This window comes from Tyto alba, unplaced genomic scaffold, assembly GCF_018691265.1.
Source record: "Tyto alba isolate M040663 unplaced genomic scaffold, T.alba_DEE_v4.0 Super-Scaffold_23, whole genome shotgun sequence".
Lineage (NCBI taxonomy): Eukaryota > Metazoa > Chordata > Aves > Strigiformes > Tytonidae > Tyto > Tyto alba.
In genome coordinates, this window is record NW_024881297.1 from 8,308,299 (window position 1) to 8,327,332 (window position 19,034).

The 19,034-nt window shown below is 36.2% G+C and overlaps 1 protein-coding gene across 4 annotated transcripts in view; it reads left to right on the forward strand.

Moving 5' to 3' along the window:
* The window catches only part of LRBA (LPS responsive beige-like anchor protein), a 415,639-nt gene that overhangs the window by 203,211 nt on the left and 193,394 nt on the right, over positions 1 to 19,034 (forward strand). For all 4 annotated transcript variants that reach the window (XM_042796732.1, XM_042796735.1, XM_042796733.1 and 1 more), the window contains one exon: positions 15,449 to 15,573. In XM_042796732.1, coding sequence (XP_042652666.1) covers positions 15,449 to 15,573 — 125 coding nt within the window. The remainder of the gene's footprint in view (positions 1 to 15,448; positions 15,574 to 19,034) is intronic.

Here is a 19,034-nt window from a genome sequence, read left to right on the forward strand (position 1 = left end):
CTGTGGATTTTATTATACATCTCTTATGGTCTCTGGTTCTAAATAGCAGTGTTAAAGTTTGATTACTGAAACAATATTTTCTAAATTATGAACACAGCGAACAGCCTCCATGACTACTCTCTCTACCCTAATAAGGCAAATATTTTTTGTTCCTAAACTTTTAAAGAGTAAGAAAACTGTAGCATTCAACTTTGATGTTCACTAGTCCTTGATGCACCCTTAAAAATAAATATCTGAGAGACTGTCATTTTAAGGACAGCTGAAAACAGCCATTTCAAAACCGGGAACCAGGAACTGCAGTTCTAATGGCCATACTACTGTCCTTTGTTGCCTTCATTAAGTAATTTTCAAGGTTTGTTTATTTTTTTTTAATTTGGTTTTGTTTTTTGTTTTGGTTTGGTTTTTTTGTTTGTTTTTTGGTTTTTTTTTTTTTTTTTTTTTAACTATTTCTGCATTGTGTTCCTAAAAACATTTTCTAGCTTTGCGTTACTTCAGTGTGTGTCTGAATATGGCAGCGGGCTCCTTATTCAAACATTTAAAGGGCAGTATAAACACAGTGTTATCTGTCCTTGCTTAAAGACCCTTGTATTGGTGACATTAAAAAGTTCACAGTTTTGGATGGATTCATTTGATAACTTTCATGAAGCTGTTGCTACTCCTGCTGAAGATGCTAAGATGTGATTTTAGCTGGGGGGCGATGGTGGTGTATTTATTTATTTTTTTTTTTTTTTTAATGGCAAGGTAGATGAGACATGATTTATGTGATTGAGATCTTTTCTTTTTTAATGAGCAGCTGCAAGATTACTTCATGACAGGGAAATTTTGGAAGTAGAAACACTATGTATTGATATGTACATATACGAGCTACTTCACCCCCTCTTTTCAGAAACATAACAAATGAGCACCAGACTAATATTGTAGGACAGTATTAAGATTCTAAGGTCAAATTTTCAGGGAGCAATAGAATCAGAATCACCTGTAAAGTCCTAATAAGGACAATATAGAAGAAATATTCTCTTCCTTCCCCTGCCTCCCCAGCCACCTTTCTGCTCTTGCCTGTCTGCATTTTCTGGCACCATTAATTCTTCATCAGATTTGTTTTTTGACCTTTTCTTGCTTTTCCTAGGTTTTTGTCCTAGCCAGACCTGGTTTTGTGCCACCCCTTCTCTAATCTGCTTCTTGTCCTACCACTTGCCCACTCTGTCCTCTTTTCTCTGCATGATCACCAACAGATCATGTATGTATAATCCCTCCCCTCTCACATTTTTATCTTCCACGGCTTCCACATCTAGAAGCTTTCTTTCTTGCCTCACAGGCTCTTCTATATCTGAATGAAATAATTTCCTCCTTTGTGCTGCTCATGTTGTTGTGGACGTAGAGAGCAATGGTGAAAGACAGCTGCAACTTTCTTTGTCCCAGTGTCTCTCAATCTTTCTTGACTAGCCATTTTATAAAAAGTTGAGATATTTGTTTTGATTGTTTTTTTTTTTTTTAAAGAAAGTAGATAAAATTCTGGATTAGAGGAATTGTTCTCTGCTGGTCTGTGGGAATAATTCATGTTTGTCATGGACAGGAACTAAGACCATTCTCAGTGGGTTTGATGCACATGAGGACACAATCTGGGCATATGAGAAGTGTGATGGGGGCAATCTGAAAGGCATGGCCTGGGGAAGGATGGGCAGCATCTTCAAAGGTGGTTCACCATTAGCAAACACCTACTGATTGTATGTAGACAGTGAACTTCCAAAGCCTTTAGCATGGCCATATTTGACTACTTTGTACAGAGATAATCAATAAATACTTCAGACAACAGCTTCTGTGTGGAAAAAATAAAGTTCTGTTGGCATAGCTAAATTTGACTTGAAATTTTATTACAAATTATTAAAATAGAGTAAACAGAAATTGCAATAATACCGTAGAAGACTTTTGGTGAAGTAGAATTAGCTACAATCCTGTTTCTTATGAAGCATTGAAAAGCCGTTGAATCCGTATCGCAGAATAAATTCAGCCAAAGAACCTGTTGCATTTATTAATGTGTTAATTTCTCATCCCGAAATCCCATACAATGTGCTGTAAACTCTGTGATGATTGTCAGTCTGTCTCTTCTACTCTCACTGCCCCCTTCCCTCATGGGAATTTTTGGGGGAAAATACCATCTTGCAGCGATTAGTATCAAAGATTGGCTACTTCTATCATATGGTTTGGTAAGTAATCCGTAGCTATTGCTGTGATTTGCTGCTTGCCTATATAACTTCACACATGTATTTCATTTCCAAAGTTTAGCAAAGTTATTCCCTATAAAGAGGGTGAAAGTCTAGATGAAAGCCATCCCTTTTGAGAAAACTATATTCTCTATCCCTCTTAGTGACTAGTACAACAAAGTAAATTTTAATGGTGCATGATACTGAAAATGAATCCTGTGACCTTGAGAAGTTGTAGCAAAAGATCAGGTTTTATTTGAGTCCTTTTTGCCATTGTTTTCATTACTGTATTTTTAATTTTTAGTTGAAAAATGTAGTACAAGTAGCTGTGTATATATTCAGTATTTGACAGTCCAAATTAAAATTCAGAAGTCACTTTAAAAAAACCCAACAAACTGGTTTTCATGTAAATTAATATTGTTTTATTATTTTCTGGGGCTCTGTTCATTTCATTAATAACTGAATTCACCTTCCTCCCAAAATGAGAGAGAACACTTTGTTTTCTGAAAAGATTGTTTTTACACCAGTGGAAAACTTTTCACTTTATCCTATCCTTGATATCTCTTACAAAATATATGGGCTTTTTATTTTGAAAAAGAAAGTAAAAACATTCAATTTGCATGATGAAATGAAACAGTCTTTTCTGAATTTTGAGTGTCAGTTTGAATTGACTCCTCTGTCAGCAGAGAAGCTAATTGCAAAAAAATATGCTTCTCAATTCTTTTACTATGTTGTTGTGGTTTTTTTTGTTTGTTTGTTTGTTTGGTTTTTTTTTAAGAGTGTTTTCTGTGATGGATTTAAACTTTCTAAACAAGGTTTCTTGGAGAAGTTTTGTTATATACTGTGTCAAAATGTTTGGGTTCTTTACTTTTTTTATCATAGGCCACTGAAAAAAATAAGTTAGCTTAGTTCAGCAAGGATAATACATGATTATTTCTAAAGCTGAATAATGGAGAAAGGTGTGACTTTACAGATAATTACACATGCAGTTTTATACGTGAGGGGAAGATTATGTTCAAGGTAGAAAATGTGCATTGTGATGCAGTGTATCTAAATTATGGTTATAAGTATCTGCACAATAATTTAACAGTGATATGGTCTTAAACAATCTTCTCTGAAGAATTTACATAAAGCAAAAATTAACATCTCCAGCAAAAAAATGTGGGGAATAGTATGGTTGTTAGAGAAATGTTCTGCTCTCACATTTGCATTCCAGATTTTAAATATGCAATTTATAGGTTCTTTTAGGAGTTTCTTTAGTAGCGAAAGGATTTTTCTCTTCAATGTCCCTACTATTGTTTTTCATGAACATTAACAGTATCACATATTATACATATTTATACACACACAGACAGAATTCTGTAGTCCAGAAACTGACGTTTGCCTGTGCCACTTAAAACTCTTTACTTTGGTGCCTGAGTGATGCATTAGAACAGAAATTCACAGAATTAAGCCTGTTGTTTTTCACTGTAGTAATTCTTCCCAAGCTCTGAACTTGGGTGTTGAGGCCACTGATACTTGGGTCAGTTTGAAGTCTGTCTCCCCACTGTGGATGAGTACTTGGAAGAGAAACACATTAGGCGGAAGAAGGAGTATGAATAGACAAACCACATTAGACTCAGGAAATCCCTTGAGCTGAAAATAGTCGGAAACTCTCAGAGTATTAGGGAAGAAGCTGTACATGATCAGTTTGATCTTACTCTTCCTTAAGCCACCACTGATGTTTTTGGATGAAGAATTTGGCGTTAGACTTTTGGTGAGAAAAGGTGCAGGCGTTCCTGTGCTCTTGCTCTCCAGTGGGTGCGTTCACACGGCTCCTCTGCAGGGGTCGGGGAGTCCCTGGGGCGGTTGGGGGTGCTACTGGAGTGATGGGGTTTGGGTGCAGCCCAGTGTGAGTTACCCCAGATTGCACGCTTCTCTCTGATGGGGGCATTTCTTAGCGGTGCTGAGGGGCTGTGGGACCAGGGATTCTCTGCTGCATATTGCTTATCATTTCCAGCTGTGAGTGAGTGTTGTGTCCATTTAATTCTCCTCTGTGATGGGATTTGTTGTGTTGAGAACAACTGCTTATTATTTAGAAAGTTGTTTCAATGCTAGGAAAGAACCTAAAGAGGTATGTTGGTTTTCCTTCTGGTTTTGTTTTTTTTTTATTTTTTTTTTTTCTCACATTTGACTTGAAACTTAGAATTATTGTTGCTGAGATGGCTGGTAAATCTGTTCTAAAAGCGAATAAGAGTAGCTGACTGAAAAGGGAAAAGATGGAAACCTTGTCAGAAGAGGTAATGTCCTCCCTGAAAAAAAACCTTAATTTTCTTTTAGCATGTGTGTCTATGGATGCTAACATTGAGGAGAAAGAAATTGGGGGGGGTTATGATCATTTTTAAATCACTGAAGTGAAAACCAAAACATTTCCTGGTTTGTTGCTTCTTAAGCTTTCATTTTACGGTCTTTGTAATCAATCCTGTTCTATAACATTGAATTTGAATGCTAAAGCTGTTAGTCTTGAGCATAAAGTAAGGATCTGTGGAGGAAAGAATATTGCAATGTCCCTTGTATTGCTCAGTCCAAATATTCATTGCCAAGTTATCTGTTACTAGATTTCTCTCTTAAAATAGCTATAAAAAAGAACTTTACATCTTCTCAATTAGCTGCTTCTGGCATGTCACCATACAAGCTTTTCTCCTAGACTAAGCCCTTGAATTACTATATTAAAGGAACCTTGGGTACTTTAGCGCTCTGATGTTGCTTATGCTTTACTGCAAGTAGTCCTTTGGTAGCTTTTGTAACATGAATAAGGATGGCTTCTGCACTTCTCTTTTGCTAATGTGGCCAGAGGATAGGTGTGATTTTCAGAGGGGGCTAGTAACTATCTTCAGAGCCTTTATGACCCTTGGGACATCAGTGGATCTTGGGAAGCGGTTCAGTAGCTTCAACTAGCTTTGATAGGATGGGTGATTAAAGCTGCAGATATTAAGACAAGCTCAAATTAGCACTGAGTAATCAGTCATGAAATAGTACTGTATTTATCTAAATATAGGATGACAATGGTGAGTGTGCACAGAAAAAACAAGTAAGAAGTACCTCCCTACCTCTTGACGTTGGCCCAACTATTCACTTTCACCTTTCTAAACGGAGACTCCAACCTTTGTTAGCTTATTCTCCCATATCAGTTCCCAATCTTGGCAATGCTTTTGCGACCTGTCTAGACCTTAATGTCTACACCTCAGTGCTGCTTCTCCATCCTCAGCAGCACAGCGTACATACGCTGTTTCACGCCGCGTTCCTGCGGGCGGGTGCGAAGCTCTGTTCTTTACTTTGCCTGCAGGGTCTTGGGGTGAGCTGATAGCAACCACCTTGCAAAGAGCAGTTCACGGGCAGCATCTTCACTTGCACATTGTGTCAGGTAACAGTTTTGAACTTGCCTCTGTGCAGCACCTATTAATTGTGAACATTTTGCCTCCTGGTTCATTGACCACATATAATAGAAGATAAAGTATGTTTTCAGGCTGCTTTTTCCTTCATTTAAAACTTGAGTACATACAGTATTCTCTATGTGATCCAGGAAAGGGTGCTTCATCATAATTCAGTGCTCTGTTTTTATTTTTGGAGGACTTTTGCAAAGCTTTCAAAGGAGAAATATATTTACTAAATTAGACCTTTTTAAAGGTTTTTGAGTCTTGTTGTTGTTTCCTGAGTATACTGTGCTAATATGGTAACAGTTAGGAGTCTTGCTCCATGTGCTTCTTAGTGGTCTTGCTGCCTTGTACTTATTGTTTCCTGTCTCAGAGGGTGATACAATGTTTGCAGTTACTTGAACTCTTTCTTACATATGTTCCTGCAATCATCACACGATTAAGTCATTTTCCAGATTTCTGCCCTCCTCAGATTTTTAAATTCTGAATTAAATCTCTGACAGAAGTGTTAGCCTTTATATCACGCTTGAAGGGTGGTTTTTCTTGGTTTTGGTTGTTTTTTTGTTTTGGTTTGGATTTTTTTAATGTAAGCTTTGATTTTACTTATATCACAGAGTAGAAGTGCAGGTAATGTTGAAGTTGAGTGTCTCTAAGACTTCAGTATCCTAACCTGCAATCCAAATTGATAATACATTTTCCAAGATGTTGTTTAACAGTAGCCAAACATGCTGTGGACCTGAGCAAGTTACCTATTCCCCCAACATAATTTAAAGCAGAGGGACAGTATGTTCAAACTAATTTGTGATTAAGCAAGAGGTTGAAGGGGAGAAATTTCTTATCTCCCCAGGTGCACGCAAACTCTGTCCACAATAAGATAAAATATATATTTTTTTGATATGTAGGCATTTAGAGACCTCAGAGAGGACTTTATTCTCTTTGTTATTCTAGGTTTAAAAAAAAAATAGAAAAAAACATGTGTAAGTAGGCCAGAATTGTTCTATTTCTCATAACTTGGAGGACAGTCTCTTTCCTATCAAAGGAACTAACGGGTTGGTCTCTCTTGAACGGAAAACTACTTTTGCAGGGCTGGTTTGAAGGCAAGTGATCTTTGACAGACCTTACACCACCTTGCAGAGGTTCATTCTGGATTGGAAAACTAGATGTTCTATGTCTCAGTCATTTTTCCTATTCCTCTCTTTGATGCTTGCATTGCTGAGTTAATTTACTTACTAGATACTGATTTTAACTTTTTTTTTGGGGGGGGGGGGGGGAGTGGGGGCGGAATTTTTGAACCATTTGTTTAGACCTTTCTCACAGAGGAGACTGAAAATATATAAACAAAAGAAAAAAAGTTTTAACTTCCTTTAGAAGAACATAGAGCAGAAATGTATTTGCTGAATCAGAGGGGTGCGCTATTAGATTCTTATGGAAGCAAGAAAAGCATCCAGCTGTTGAGAGCTATAAAAAAAAGGATACAGGTTAGCCACAGCTCTTAAAATGCAGATATGTGGGAACATGATTTCATTCTGTTTCTCCTGGAAAAGGTGGCAGTGAAGCAGAAATATTTGGTTCAGGTCAAATTTAAGGAATTGGGGAAAAGCTTTACTGCAATTCCCGTGTTTAATACTTTTGGGGTCAGAACAATATACAATTGAAATAACAGATCTGAGATGTTCTTGTTTTGATCAAAAGTTGTTTTATATATCCAGAAATGGTGAAAGATTATAATCTGAAATTCCAAGATACGGGAAAGAATTAATCTGGGTCATAATATTTCAATGTACTTTATTCCTCACAGAAAATCTGCTGATGCTGTAATTAGTGAGAAAAAACATAGTTCCTTTCTATGTATGTGCTTAAGGTGAAAGCATCAGAGCCAGTAGGAATGGCTAAGGAGCTGTTTTATTTGTCATATATTGTCCGACCTATATTCTTGTATACCATTGTTCATTTTGGCAAGGAAGGGATGACTACATACTGCTGACTAAATGTCCACATTACCAGACAAACAGCAGAAAACCTCCGGTGAGATAGAGCGTACCTATTTTTTGTATATTATGGAAATTATTTTCAATATGAGTAGCGGTTTATGGGATCTGTATGAACTGTAGTTATTTTGAAAAACAAATTATAAGTTGACTGCAATCAGGTGTAGGATGTGTGTGATCTTGAAAGATTTATGAGCAACTAAGCCAAAGCATCAAGTTGCAAATTTGCTATACATTCATTCTTCCATGCCTGAGTCATATCTGAACTAATTTTGCTCAAAGCCAGAAGAAAGTTTTCATGTTAACTTCTGATAGAGAAGTGGAGTGGTTTTCAGTTAATTTATAATTAATCTTGATGGCAATGCAACAAGAATTGAACTGTGTCTTAATGTGACATCTTTTAAAGTGCAGCTTTATTTTACACTGATCAAAATAAGATCAGTCTAAGATAAGATAGTGATTGTAGAATGCATGATTAGTACTGTACCATGTATTTGTGAGCCCTCTTTGAAGTATCAGGGTGCACTGGAATGCCAGCGCTTCAAAGAATGCTGCCTCCAAAAAAGCTGGGGCTGTGTCTAGCCACCAAGGGGTTAATAAAGATCAAAGAAGAGCATACATACACTCATACATAAACAGAACTGTTTATAAACTGGAGGTTAATAACACCATTATCTAGGACAGCGACACCTTAAAGGTGGGCTTGTCTTTACCCTGACATGGTGCTTTATAATGCATAGAGGGAGACTGAAACGTTTCTAGTCAACATATTTTCTGAATTGCTTTTTAAATGAGGAATTCAAAGCTTGTCAATGCAGAAAAGAATCTCTGTGATATCTGAAATTGGCATTGTTTCTCTAGTTTTGTTTTGCATGCTAGTTAGATGGGAATGGATTTTTGGTGTGGTTCAAAACACAGAGATCGGGAGGCTCGCATGGGGAATTGTAGCTGCAGTGTCTAATGGGTGGTTGAGACAAAGAGATAACTATTTATGGTATAAAAGCATGCAAACAACATTTCAACCAGTTTTTTAAATGCAAATCTAAGAATTGCGGATCTGTGCTGTTTGTACTGTCTTGTTTATATGGGGAAAGAGCATGAAACATCTGTTAAGACATGCTTCCCTTACTGACATTGCTATTTTTTTCCTCTACACTGGAAGTACCTTAGGTTTAAACTGTACAAGGGTCCCCTACAACTGTGCAGAGGTCCTCAGTGACACTTCTATGCGAAGTCCATGTAGACATTGTGCCTGAAGTTCATACACTGCTTTTCACATCTATTTCTTCTGAAAGATATACAGAAGAATGTCACTACTTTCTCTTATGCGAACACAAGAAACCACATCCCCCACACCCTCAACCCCTACCTTTTGCTAAAATTCAAGCATAGATAAATGCAAGAGTCCTTTTAGGAGAAAATTCTTTACAAAGTCAAATGTTTTCTTGGAGAAGGGTTAGAAGAAACAAATAAACTATGCTAATTTAATGGATTACATTAATGTTCTGCATAATTGATATTATGCCAGAGAAGTTGTACTCGGTGGCCTTGGGCTTTTGTTGTGACCAGTTCCTGTTACGACAGCAATGGCTGTGGCAGAGATTAAGAGCCTGCCTGTGCATGATGTTTTTTGCTTAAGGGTTCCCAATTATTTCTGTTTGTGGAAGTCTGTATTCTGAAATTATGGAATATGAATGTCCATGTGTGGGGAAAATGAAGATAACATGAGAAGGCACAGACTCTGCTAACATTAAAGTATGATTACATGAAACGTGGTTCATGATTACATGTTCATGATTACATTACATGAACATCCAAGATGTTCTTCCTCATCTTTTCCTTCCTTCCCCTCCCCTGTACATTTCTTTCCCTCATTTTTAGTTGCACAGTTGTTGGTGAGACTGCAGTGTAAACAGGTTGCTAATATAAAACAAAATAAAAACACTGAACCCTAATAAACCAAGATGGTTACTGTGATTCAGTTTAGTGTGGCCACACAAATGCTTACATGAATGCAACTGAGAGAGGGAGGGAGAGTAGAAGATCTTTGACTGGTTTTGCTGTGGAAGAAAATATAGGTAATGTAGGTAGCATTTCTAAAGATCTCAGTGCACTTATCAGGAGTTAATTAATCTTTAATGTTCTGAAATAGATACATTATCAGTGAAGTGCTGTGAAATACACATACTGAGATTGAGATAGAGGGTAGCTGGCCAAGTAATATTTTAGTGGCAACTTTGACTTAATACTAATCAAACATTTTCCTGTGTGCTTTGGTAGTACAGAAAGTTGGGAATCAGATCAGGAACCTGATTTACTGAAAAATAGTCCCCACTGCATCAGTGCTCTGAGTTAGGTCTACCACATGGCAACATGAACACTGGTGCGTGGGATCTCTGCATGAAATGCTGAACTGCTGCTGAGGACTTGCTTGTCAAGTTACACCTTCAGTGTTTGCTTTACCATCATTAAACTCAGTGTTTTGTTTTCCAAAATATGGTAGATATTTCTGACCGTGTTACAAACCAAAAATACATCTGGATGTATCTTTCAGATTAATATTTACAGATATGTTAGCTAATCATATTAAGTGCTCTGGTGTAACTTGTTTTTTAGATCAGTTGTGAAAGCTCATTACAAGAATATTGAAGGGTTTCAGAAAATGTTTTACTTGATAAAAAGCAATTTCAAAAAGCAAGTCAGTTAGAGGAGCAAACCTTGCATTTTATTATTACATGCAAAATATGAGAGATTTTAGTTCATATTATGGACATCCAACTGCATGAAAATGCAATGGATTCCAATTTGCAGGATAAAGCAGTTTTTTACATCGCATGGTACTCTGCAGTCTGCTAGCAGTACTCCATCAAGATTTCTGCAGTATATTCTAGAACTTCAGCACTTTTATCTTTGGATTCACAATCAAATGCTAATGCTTATTGCTTCTTTTTTATGGAGAAAAATGTTTTTGTATCTTTCAGCAGATGTTTGGCTTGAGTTCTTGAAGTATTTTTCATGGAAGCAAAAGTTATCAAGATGTAGAGCAAGAAGTGTTCCTAACTGCAGTAAAATAATCCAGTGTATTTTTTCTTTAAAATTGGGCATCACTATTTGTGTTCTGTAATTGCGCTTTCATGTAATTTAGAAGTAGCACCTGATATTGTGCATTTGATGAGCCATTGCAACCAAAGTGCTGAATAAATTAAAACCAGAAGTTGTGGTAGGCTTGCAGTTAGTGATGGAGAAATTGCAGAGCTACCTTCTTCCGAGTTTCCTTTCAAATTTATACAGTTGTTACTGATGAATAAGTGGTGTTGCCACTCTGTTTGGTTGTTTATGAAACTAATTTAGCCTAAGTCTCAGTGTTTGAGCATTTACACCGTAGAAATTGTCATCACTGATTGATTGCCTAGCTGATGGTCTTAGCAGAGAGACCAAGGATTGATTAGGTTTGGAGACTGACTTACCTGCTTAACTCTACAGTTAGAGTTCCAATGAGGAGTCTGTCATCTGGAAATTTATCTTGGTATCTTCACATAGATATAGGGCATGTGAGTGAAGTATTATGCTTATGTCATGATCACCACCTGTGTTCTCGTTACATGGCCTGGGAACAGCCTCTGCTTCCAGATGTGCCAGTGCAGTCATTTCTAGCAGTACAAAATTCACGTTGACTAATGCTTCATATCTGTGCTTAATGTACATATTTGCCATACATTAGAACAAGAACTGGTTTTCTTCAAATAGTAGACTGTGCAAAGACTGTAATAGCTGACTGTGCTGGTCTGAGTCTTCAGAGCAACACATGATTTTTCAAGGCCATACACACTCTAGTTTCCATCTGCTTTTTTAGTTTGTTGCGATTGTCTTTTGTGTTAGTGGGTTTTCTTGCCTTTAAGGTTCGATAGCCTTCTAGGTAGAAGAGGTCATTTAGAGCTCTAGTCCTCCTTTGTCTCTGCAGATAATTTCTGTAACGCAGTGCTGCTTCTGCCTTCCTTTCCTTTTCTTTGTTTCTCTTTTCTGTGCTGTGTTTGTTTGTTCAGTACTTTGCTAATTTAAGGCTCCAAATGGGTGCTTCTGTTGCATGCTAAAATCCATTCTCAGTTAACTAGTGGCCCAAATACAGCCCTTAGACCTCTCAAACTATTGCTTTTATAGGTTTACATTTTCTTTCCTCTTCCCCACCTTGTACAGTCCCTTGTCTATCCACACTAGTGTGCCAACTGCTTCTTTTCTGTGGTTGTAGAGGTAGCAGAATATCTTGAAATACACAATGGATAAGGCATTACAAGAAGTAATTCTCCAGCAATTGCATGATCCTCTTTTCATTCTCTGGTCATATTGCTTAGATTCAATTTAAATCTCCTATAAGGTATGAGGACCAATAGGTAATTCCCATGCCTAAAATTCCTTTGCTATAACACCATAATAAAACCAGTACACCAGTTGTTACATTTTGTGTCCAATTGTGTTAATCTTTGAAACCGGTAGGAAAAATAGGTTTCTTGTCCTTGGAATTAAGATTATGTGAGCATTTAAACTTTTTGCCACTGACTGTAGTGAAGTAACTTTTTCTTCTGCATGATATGCTCAAAGTCCTGAGAATACAGGTATGTTATATTGGCCATGCTGTATTTCATCTCATCTCTGTAAAACTGTAACAATCTAGTTAGTTACATGGGAATTGAGAGGAAGTTTTTATCTCAATTCTGAGTACATAGCCTGGTAATTTGGGGAACTGTTTGAAAAATAAAGCAATATAATGGTTGTGCTATTTTAATAAAACATTTAATATCAAAGCTTTGTTTCTATTCAGTCAATATTGTTACTAAGGAACCACGAGTTACTGTGTATCATGTTAGAGGGGGCCCTGACAGATCCATGCAAATCATATGATTTATAATTCATAAATCCCCAGTCCCCTGAGAAATGTTGCTCTTGCACTTAGACTAATTGAGTACTTATGTTCATTGATCCAGTCCATATAGCACCTTTAGTCCATATGGCAGCCTTTATTGCTGGGCTGGAAACTTCTGTTGTCAAATGTCCCCTGTAGTCGATGGCAGTATATTGTTCCCCAAATCTGCTAACTTGGCCCTTTGCTTCATAATTCTTAAGCCTGTCAGCAGTCAGTTCTACCTGAATCAGGGCAATATTTATGTCTGTCTCCCCCTGGCTGTAGGGGTACAAAGTCTGCGTGGTACAGCATTGCCTTTTGGGGGTGGGACTGCACTGATTAATTGGTCTTACAAGTAAGCTCTAGTTGTTCTAGAGTAGCTCTATAGTGTACTGGCTTATATTGGTACTAATATGCAGTTGTAGTTCCTCTCAAAAATGGCTCACTTGTAAGGATTAGACAATATAGGTGTTTATTTTTGGCTGTGCAGGTTTTTGTTGTATATTTTTCCATGTGTAGAGAGCAGATTTATTTTTTTAAAACGTCATAATACAGTGGTTGTCAGTAGTTATAAATACCCAAATACCCAGTCTTATCATTGACATGTTGTTGTTTGTGAATAATCAGCGCACTGGTGAAGGAGGTGGGAACCTATGCAAATTTTCTATGCTGAACTGGAAATAAAAGTAGGGGACTAAAGCTATAATATGTTTCAGGATAATACTTTGTACCTGATCATTGTTACCTATTTTTCTAATAATTTTAGCATAGTTTTGCAATGCAGTATAATTGTAATTGTTATGCAGAGGAATGGCATCACTTAATTCTATCAAAACTGTAGAAAGATAGATGAATGACAAATTAATAATTTACCATCTTTGCATAATACTGTAGTACAGAATACCAGAAGGATTGATGGCAGAAGAGGTTAACAAATTTTAGCGGCTTCCATTAGCTTTTCATTGTCATATGTTTGTGGTGCTGACTGAAATAAGCTTTGTAGGAGATCTCAGTCTAGGGAACTAATTACTTGTGCCGATTGCCATACTGATGAATAGACCCTCATTGTATCATTCCCCTGAAGACGAGGAGCAGTCTGTGATTCACGACTGCATCCTGGCTGATATTTGATAATAATTTTAACAGATAAATGTAGGAAGGCAGAATGATGAAGTGCCTATCCATGCTCTATGACTATCAAAGGCATGCACATAGCCAGCTGTGTTCTGCCTTTTTTCTATAATCACTAATGGAGAATTTGAAGTTATTAATTGACCTTTGAATAAACCCATATCTTCCTGTGTTTTATAATTTTTCTTTGGTTAATTATTCCAAAATCATTGGATTTCTGTAATCAAAGCATTCAAATTTTAGCATGACTGTAACACACAAAGTGCGAAAATAAGATACCGGGGCATATGATTCCAATACTTCGATATTTTTCCGAAAGTAAGAAACCAGGAAGATAAAGAATAGCACTGCCTTTTCTTTGGTGTTAGAAAAAAGCATAGAATTTTAATGAAGGTAGATGCAAAGAGAGTCTCCATTTTTATAAGATTATTTTCAGTCACAATTTTTAATATCTACAAATTGTGTTTGAGAGTAGGGTTATGCAAATTATTCTGGCTTTTGTTATCATGTTTGTTTGAAACCTTGTTTTACCTTACTTAAAACTCATTTCTGCCTTTAAACCTCAAAACTAAGAATGTAGATACCAAGTATTTTTAGCATTGTGATCTGTAAATTAGTTGTGGCTATTCATTCGTCAGTGTTGACAGGTATACTTTCTATTAGCTCCTGGACCAGAAATGGAATATACATGCATTTCCATCTATTGTTTTAATGCTATCTATTTTAACAAACAAAATCAGTGTTTTCTACTTTGGGCATTCAGGCTATCGTGGCTATTCTGTGCTTCAGGCATTTTCTGTTTGTTTGTTTGCTATACCTGAAATTGGCGGGTTTTGTACATTCTCTGGGCTAAAATACTATTTTACAGTGGCATTCATTCATGATCATCTAACAAGATAGTAACTGGCACTTCTATATGACCATATTAATAAGATCTACATATATTTGGAGCATACAATGGAAAATAATGAATTTGATATAACCTTTTCTAGATGTAATTTTTAAAAGTATGTCTTCAATATAGCAATTATTACCCATCATAACATGTAGTTTTTAATTAAATGTAAAAACACAACTACATAAACCAGAAATCCAATCTGATTTGCTTGAAAATAGATTGCTGTTTCAGTCTCCTGGAATGGTTTATTTAAAAACAGTAAATGGAAAAGAAATGCATTTTCTTGTGTTGTTCTAAGCCTCAGGGGCTAAATGTAATGAATATTTTAAGAGATTATTTTAATTAAATTCCTGCACATCTAAACAGAGTAATATTTTATTATCACATACATAACCATGTAACTGAGGTATTCATTAAAGTTAACACTTTCTGGACCAAGAATTCATGGTATGATTTACTGACCTTGTGCAAAAAGGCACAAATTAGGAAGAAAAATGAAGGGGGACAGACTTTGATTAATATAGGTAATGCTATACCATATTTATAATAGCCTTTTCCCTATTCTGGTTTATAAATGCAGTCACTGAGAAAGGTGCCCTGCTGAGGCTGAAATGAGGCTGAAATCGGAGCACATGCCACTAGAGTGTGGGGAAACTGATCACACTGTCAGCAATTCATTTCAAAATGATGTATTTAGTGCTCATTTCACCTTCCAAGAAAAAAGGGAAAGGAGTTCCTTAGACTGGAAGGTGATATTGTTATTTTCAAGGACATACCTAAGTAAAAGATTGCAGAAAGGGGGGAGGTTAAAAAAAAAAAAGGCAAAAGCAGCGCAAACAAGGAGAGCTTTATGCAGAAATTCAGCGCTACCATGCTGTTTGATAATTGCTAACATATGTGGCTCCTCTGTTTCATTGTAGTCGTCCTCGTGAGTTCTGGCGCCTTGACTACTGGGAAGATGACTTGCGGCGCCGGCGACGATTTGTGCGTAACCCCTTTGGATCGACACATCCTGAAGCGACACTAAAAGCAGCCGGAGAACATGGTCAGTGTAAAATCTGCTTCTTGCCAATAGCAGCAGGTTACAGTGTGTGGCAGTAAAGACTAGACCTTCGTTCCTATAAGATGCTAGAAAATGGTCCCAAGTGCCAAAGGCTTTTGTCATTCCGTTTCAGACACATTCAGTGCAAAGCTAAACTGACCATTACTTCATATAAGCAATGCTGGTATTTGTTCAGCCTCTTCATTACATCTTAGCTGAGCTGGCACGTTGTGCATGTTTTGCATACAATGATTACAAATATAGTTCTCACTAAGCAGAAGAAAAGTGGATGCAATTTTGCCATTAATCCCTGGACATGCTTTCTCGTGGTAAATTACCTGTTTATATTTTACTAACTTCAGAAGAAGATCTTTCCTGTTCAGAAATCCACAGCAATTATTTCAGTTAGCCTTAGCACATGTCTGCCTATCGTTACAGATACCTTAAAAGAATAATAACACTTCTAAAGCCAAACTGTATTCAGACCTTTTCTTATATTTAAGTCCTCAAGTCTTTCTGCAAGAATTTGATATGGAAGAAATAGTAACAAATGCTGAAATGTAAAGTATTATTCAAGGAATAAATGGTAATGATGATTTCTACGTGGTGATTTTAAAAAAGGAGATTGTGTTTTCTAACAGTTTTTTTTTTCCCCATTTTATTATCAGGGATCACTCAGCTACATGCTGATATGTCTGTTCTAGCAGAATGTATTTACAAAACTAATACGGTAATCAGTTGAAGAGTTCTATAATAAACCAAAAAGATAAACAAACAAAAAACCACCCAAATCTAGTGAACTTTGGGGTGTCACTTAGAATTTTATGTCTTTGCGATCTAACGAAGATACATTGATAAGGTAGAAAAATCTTTCTTATTTTTAAAAATAATTTGCTTGTAATTAAAGCAGTGAACCCTTTACCTTGAAAGGTACATGTCATGGAACAGAATAATTTAAATTTAGGTTTTTTTTTTTTTCTTTTAGTCTGTGGACTACTGCATACGTATATGTATACATATACACACACGTATGTGGAGGCATAAAATTAATGCTAATTTAAAATTATTAAGACTACTGTATGAAAATAGAATAACATCACTATCATAAAGTTAGTTGCCGTCAGGCATCTTAACCTCTTGCACTCAGCCTTAAAGAGCCATTTCTGGAAGAAAATGTCTACAATATGTCAGCTGATATAATGCCAAATGTGACATCAGTCCTCTAAAATAAATGACCGTACGGAGAATGGTCAATAAAGTGATCTGAAAGCAATGTTCGTAGAGCCCTACATCTTTGACTATAGAAAGAGGAACAAGATGTAGAATTAATTAACACATTTTTTGCTTTGGGGCTTGTTGTTCTTATATTGTGGTTGTTTTTTATGCCATGGACTTTAAGGGCACAAGGTTTCTTTCTGTTTAATACTCCATGAATAAGCAGCAACTGCCCCCCTTTATTATTATGTACGCTTTAATTTAAATAGAGCTTGTCACAGTCGTATGTATTCTGCTCGTATTTTTGTATTTAATCTTTATATTTTTTTAACAAAATACTGAAAAATAGCTTTATTTTTACTGCAAAATATTTAGAGCTCCTATCTATATTTGTGTAACTAATTCTTACATAAGTAAACACACACTAACACAATTACTCATCTTTCATAGTAATGTGATATTTCCACTTATCCATGCTGTTCTAACGGCTATGGCTCATACTCAGTTTGTAATTGACAGGAGTACAATCTTTATCGGTGCAAGAGAAGAGTGAGCAAAAGTAGCCCTATTTCATATGTAGCTAATAGGCATAGCTAACCCTGGTAATTTAAATAGAGCTAATTGTTTTCCATCTGCCTTTCTGTTCAGAATTTAACATCTTTAACAAGCTTCTATTATATTTAATTTCTTGATGTTGCTTTATTCTGAATTTAATTGCATACTGCCTTTGTTATCTGTTTGCCATTCTGTTTCTTTCTCTATCCAGTGAATATTCTAGTTTACCTGAAGTCATTATTTATTGTGATTTCTGAAAATACAGATATTTACTATCTGCCTAACTGAGTGTGCGTATGTATGCAGCTGTCCTGTTCCAAGACCTTCCATGGTCAAGGTGTAAAATAGATGAGACCAAAGTACAAATTCAAGTTCAATTGGAAACTGTAAATAATGTATAGGAATACAAAGGTGGTTGGGATTTTTTATGGTTTGGGTTTGGTTTTTTTGCTGTGGTGTTTTTATTTTTGTTTTTAATTCTCAGAAGGTACAGTTTTCAGAATGGTCAACTGGAGTGGTCACTTGATCTATTTCTTTTTGAATTGTGTTTATAAACTTTTAATATTAACTAATTTCAGGTCAGAAAATCCAATTATTTTCAGATTTTTGGAACCAGACTTTCAGGCTCTCTTTTAATGATGTAGATATCCTGAGAATTCTCAGAATATTTGGCCCGGTATTTTTTGATTTCTTATCAGTAATTTATCATTAATTATTCTATTTCAATCAATTTTATATGTGTCTGAAGCAAAAGCATTTTTAAATAATGAATAAAAGGTTCCCTACTGCCTATTTAAGCTTTTCTCAAAACAAAACGGAGCAAAACCAAAACCTGAAATTGGTCATAAGGGATTTTGCCAAAAGGGAGACAGAAAAATACTGCCTTAATGATGGAAAAGTATGACTGCAGTAACCATGCTTGAAAGCATGGATTTTAGCACACTTTTCATGAATAGATACACATTATCAACTGCTTGGTGTCTTTCAAATAAAGCCAGATGTATTTTCCACACCAGAGAGCTCACAGTCTAGGAAGGATCACAATTTGCAACTGTGAAAATTATTCTGAAACAATCGGAAGCCTTAGATATTGTTCAGTAAAACCTAGAGAGAAAAACAACAACAATAATCAGCTCTGTTGCAGCCTAGTTATGTGTCTTAGTAGCAAGAACCAATCTTTTCCAGGGATTGATTTGATTTGAAGGAGAACCTCTGGTGCAGAGGTGGCAGAATAAATACCTGAAGACTAATGTTCTCTGTTCAGACAATCAATACCAGCCCCATGACTATACTTCTGGCTACCTTCTAGTTAAAAACAAATTTTTTAATTCTGACAATTTAATTGCCATTCCCAAGTTCACATTAACTTGCTTGGGAAAAAAGGGCTTTAGGTAATTTTTCAACGGGGAAAAAAAAAAAAAAAAAGCTTCCAAAATGGCTATTTATAAAAGTCAGTCTAGTAGTGTATTGTGGGGGAAGGAAAGAGAGAGGTGAAGATGGTTTGGGGGAAGAAGTTTGGGATGGAAAGAGCTAACTCATCTCTGTTTTCCCTTTCACCCATTGCTTAGCAATGAAACCAAAATACTTATATAGGTGTGAAAGTGCAAAAAAACGAGTACTTTAAACCTGTTGGTGTATTTACATAGACCCCCAAATACTATATCTAGTGAGAGAATCTTTAGCTGCTAGAAAAT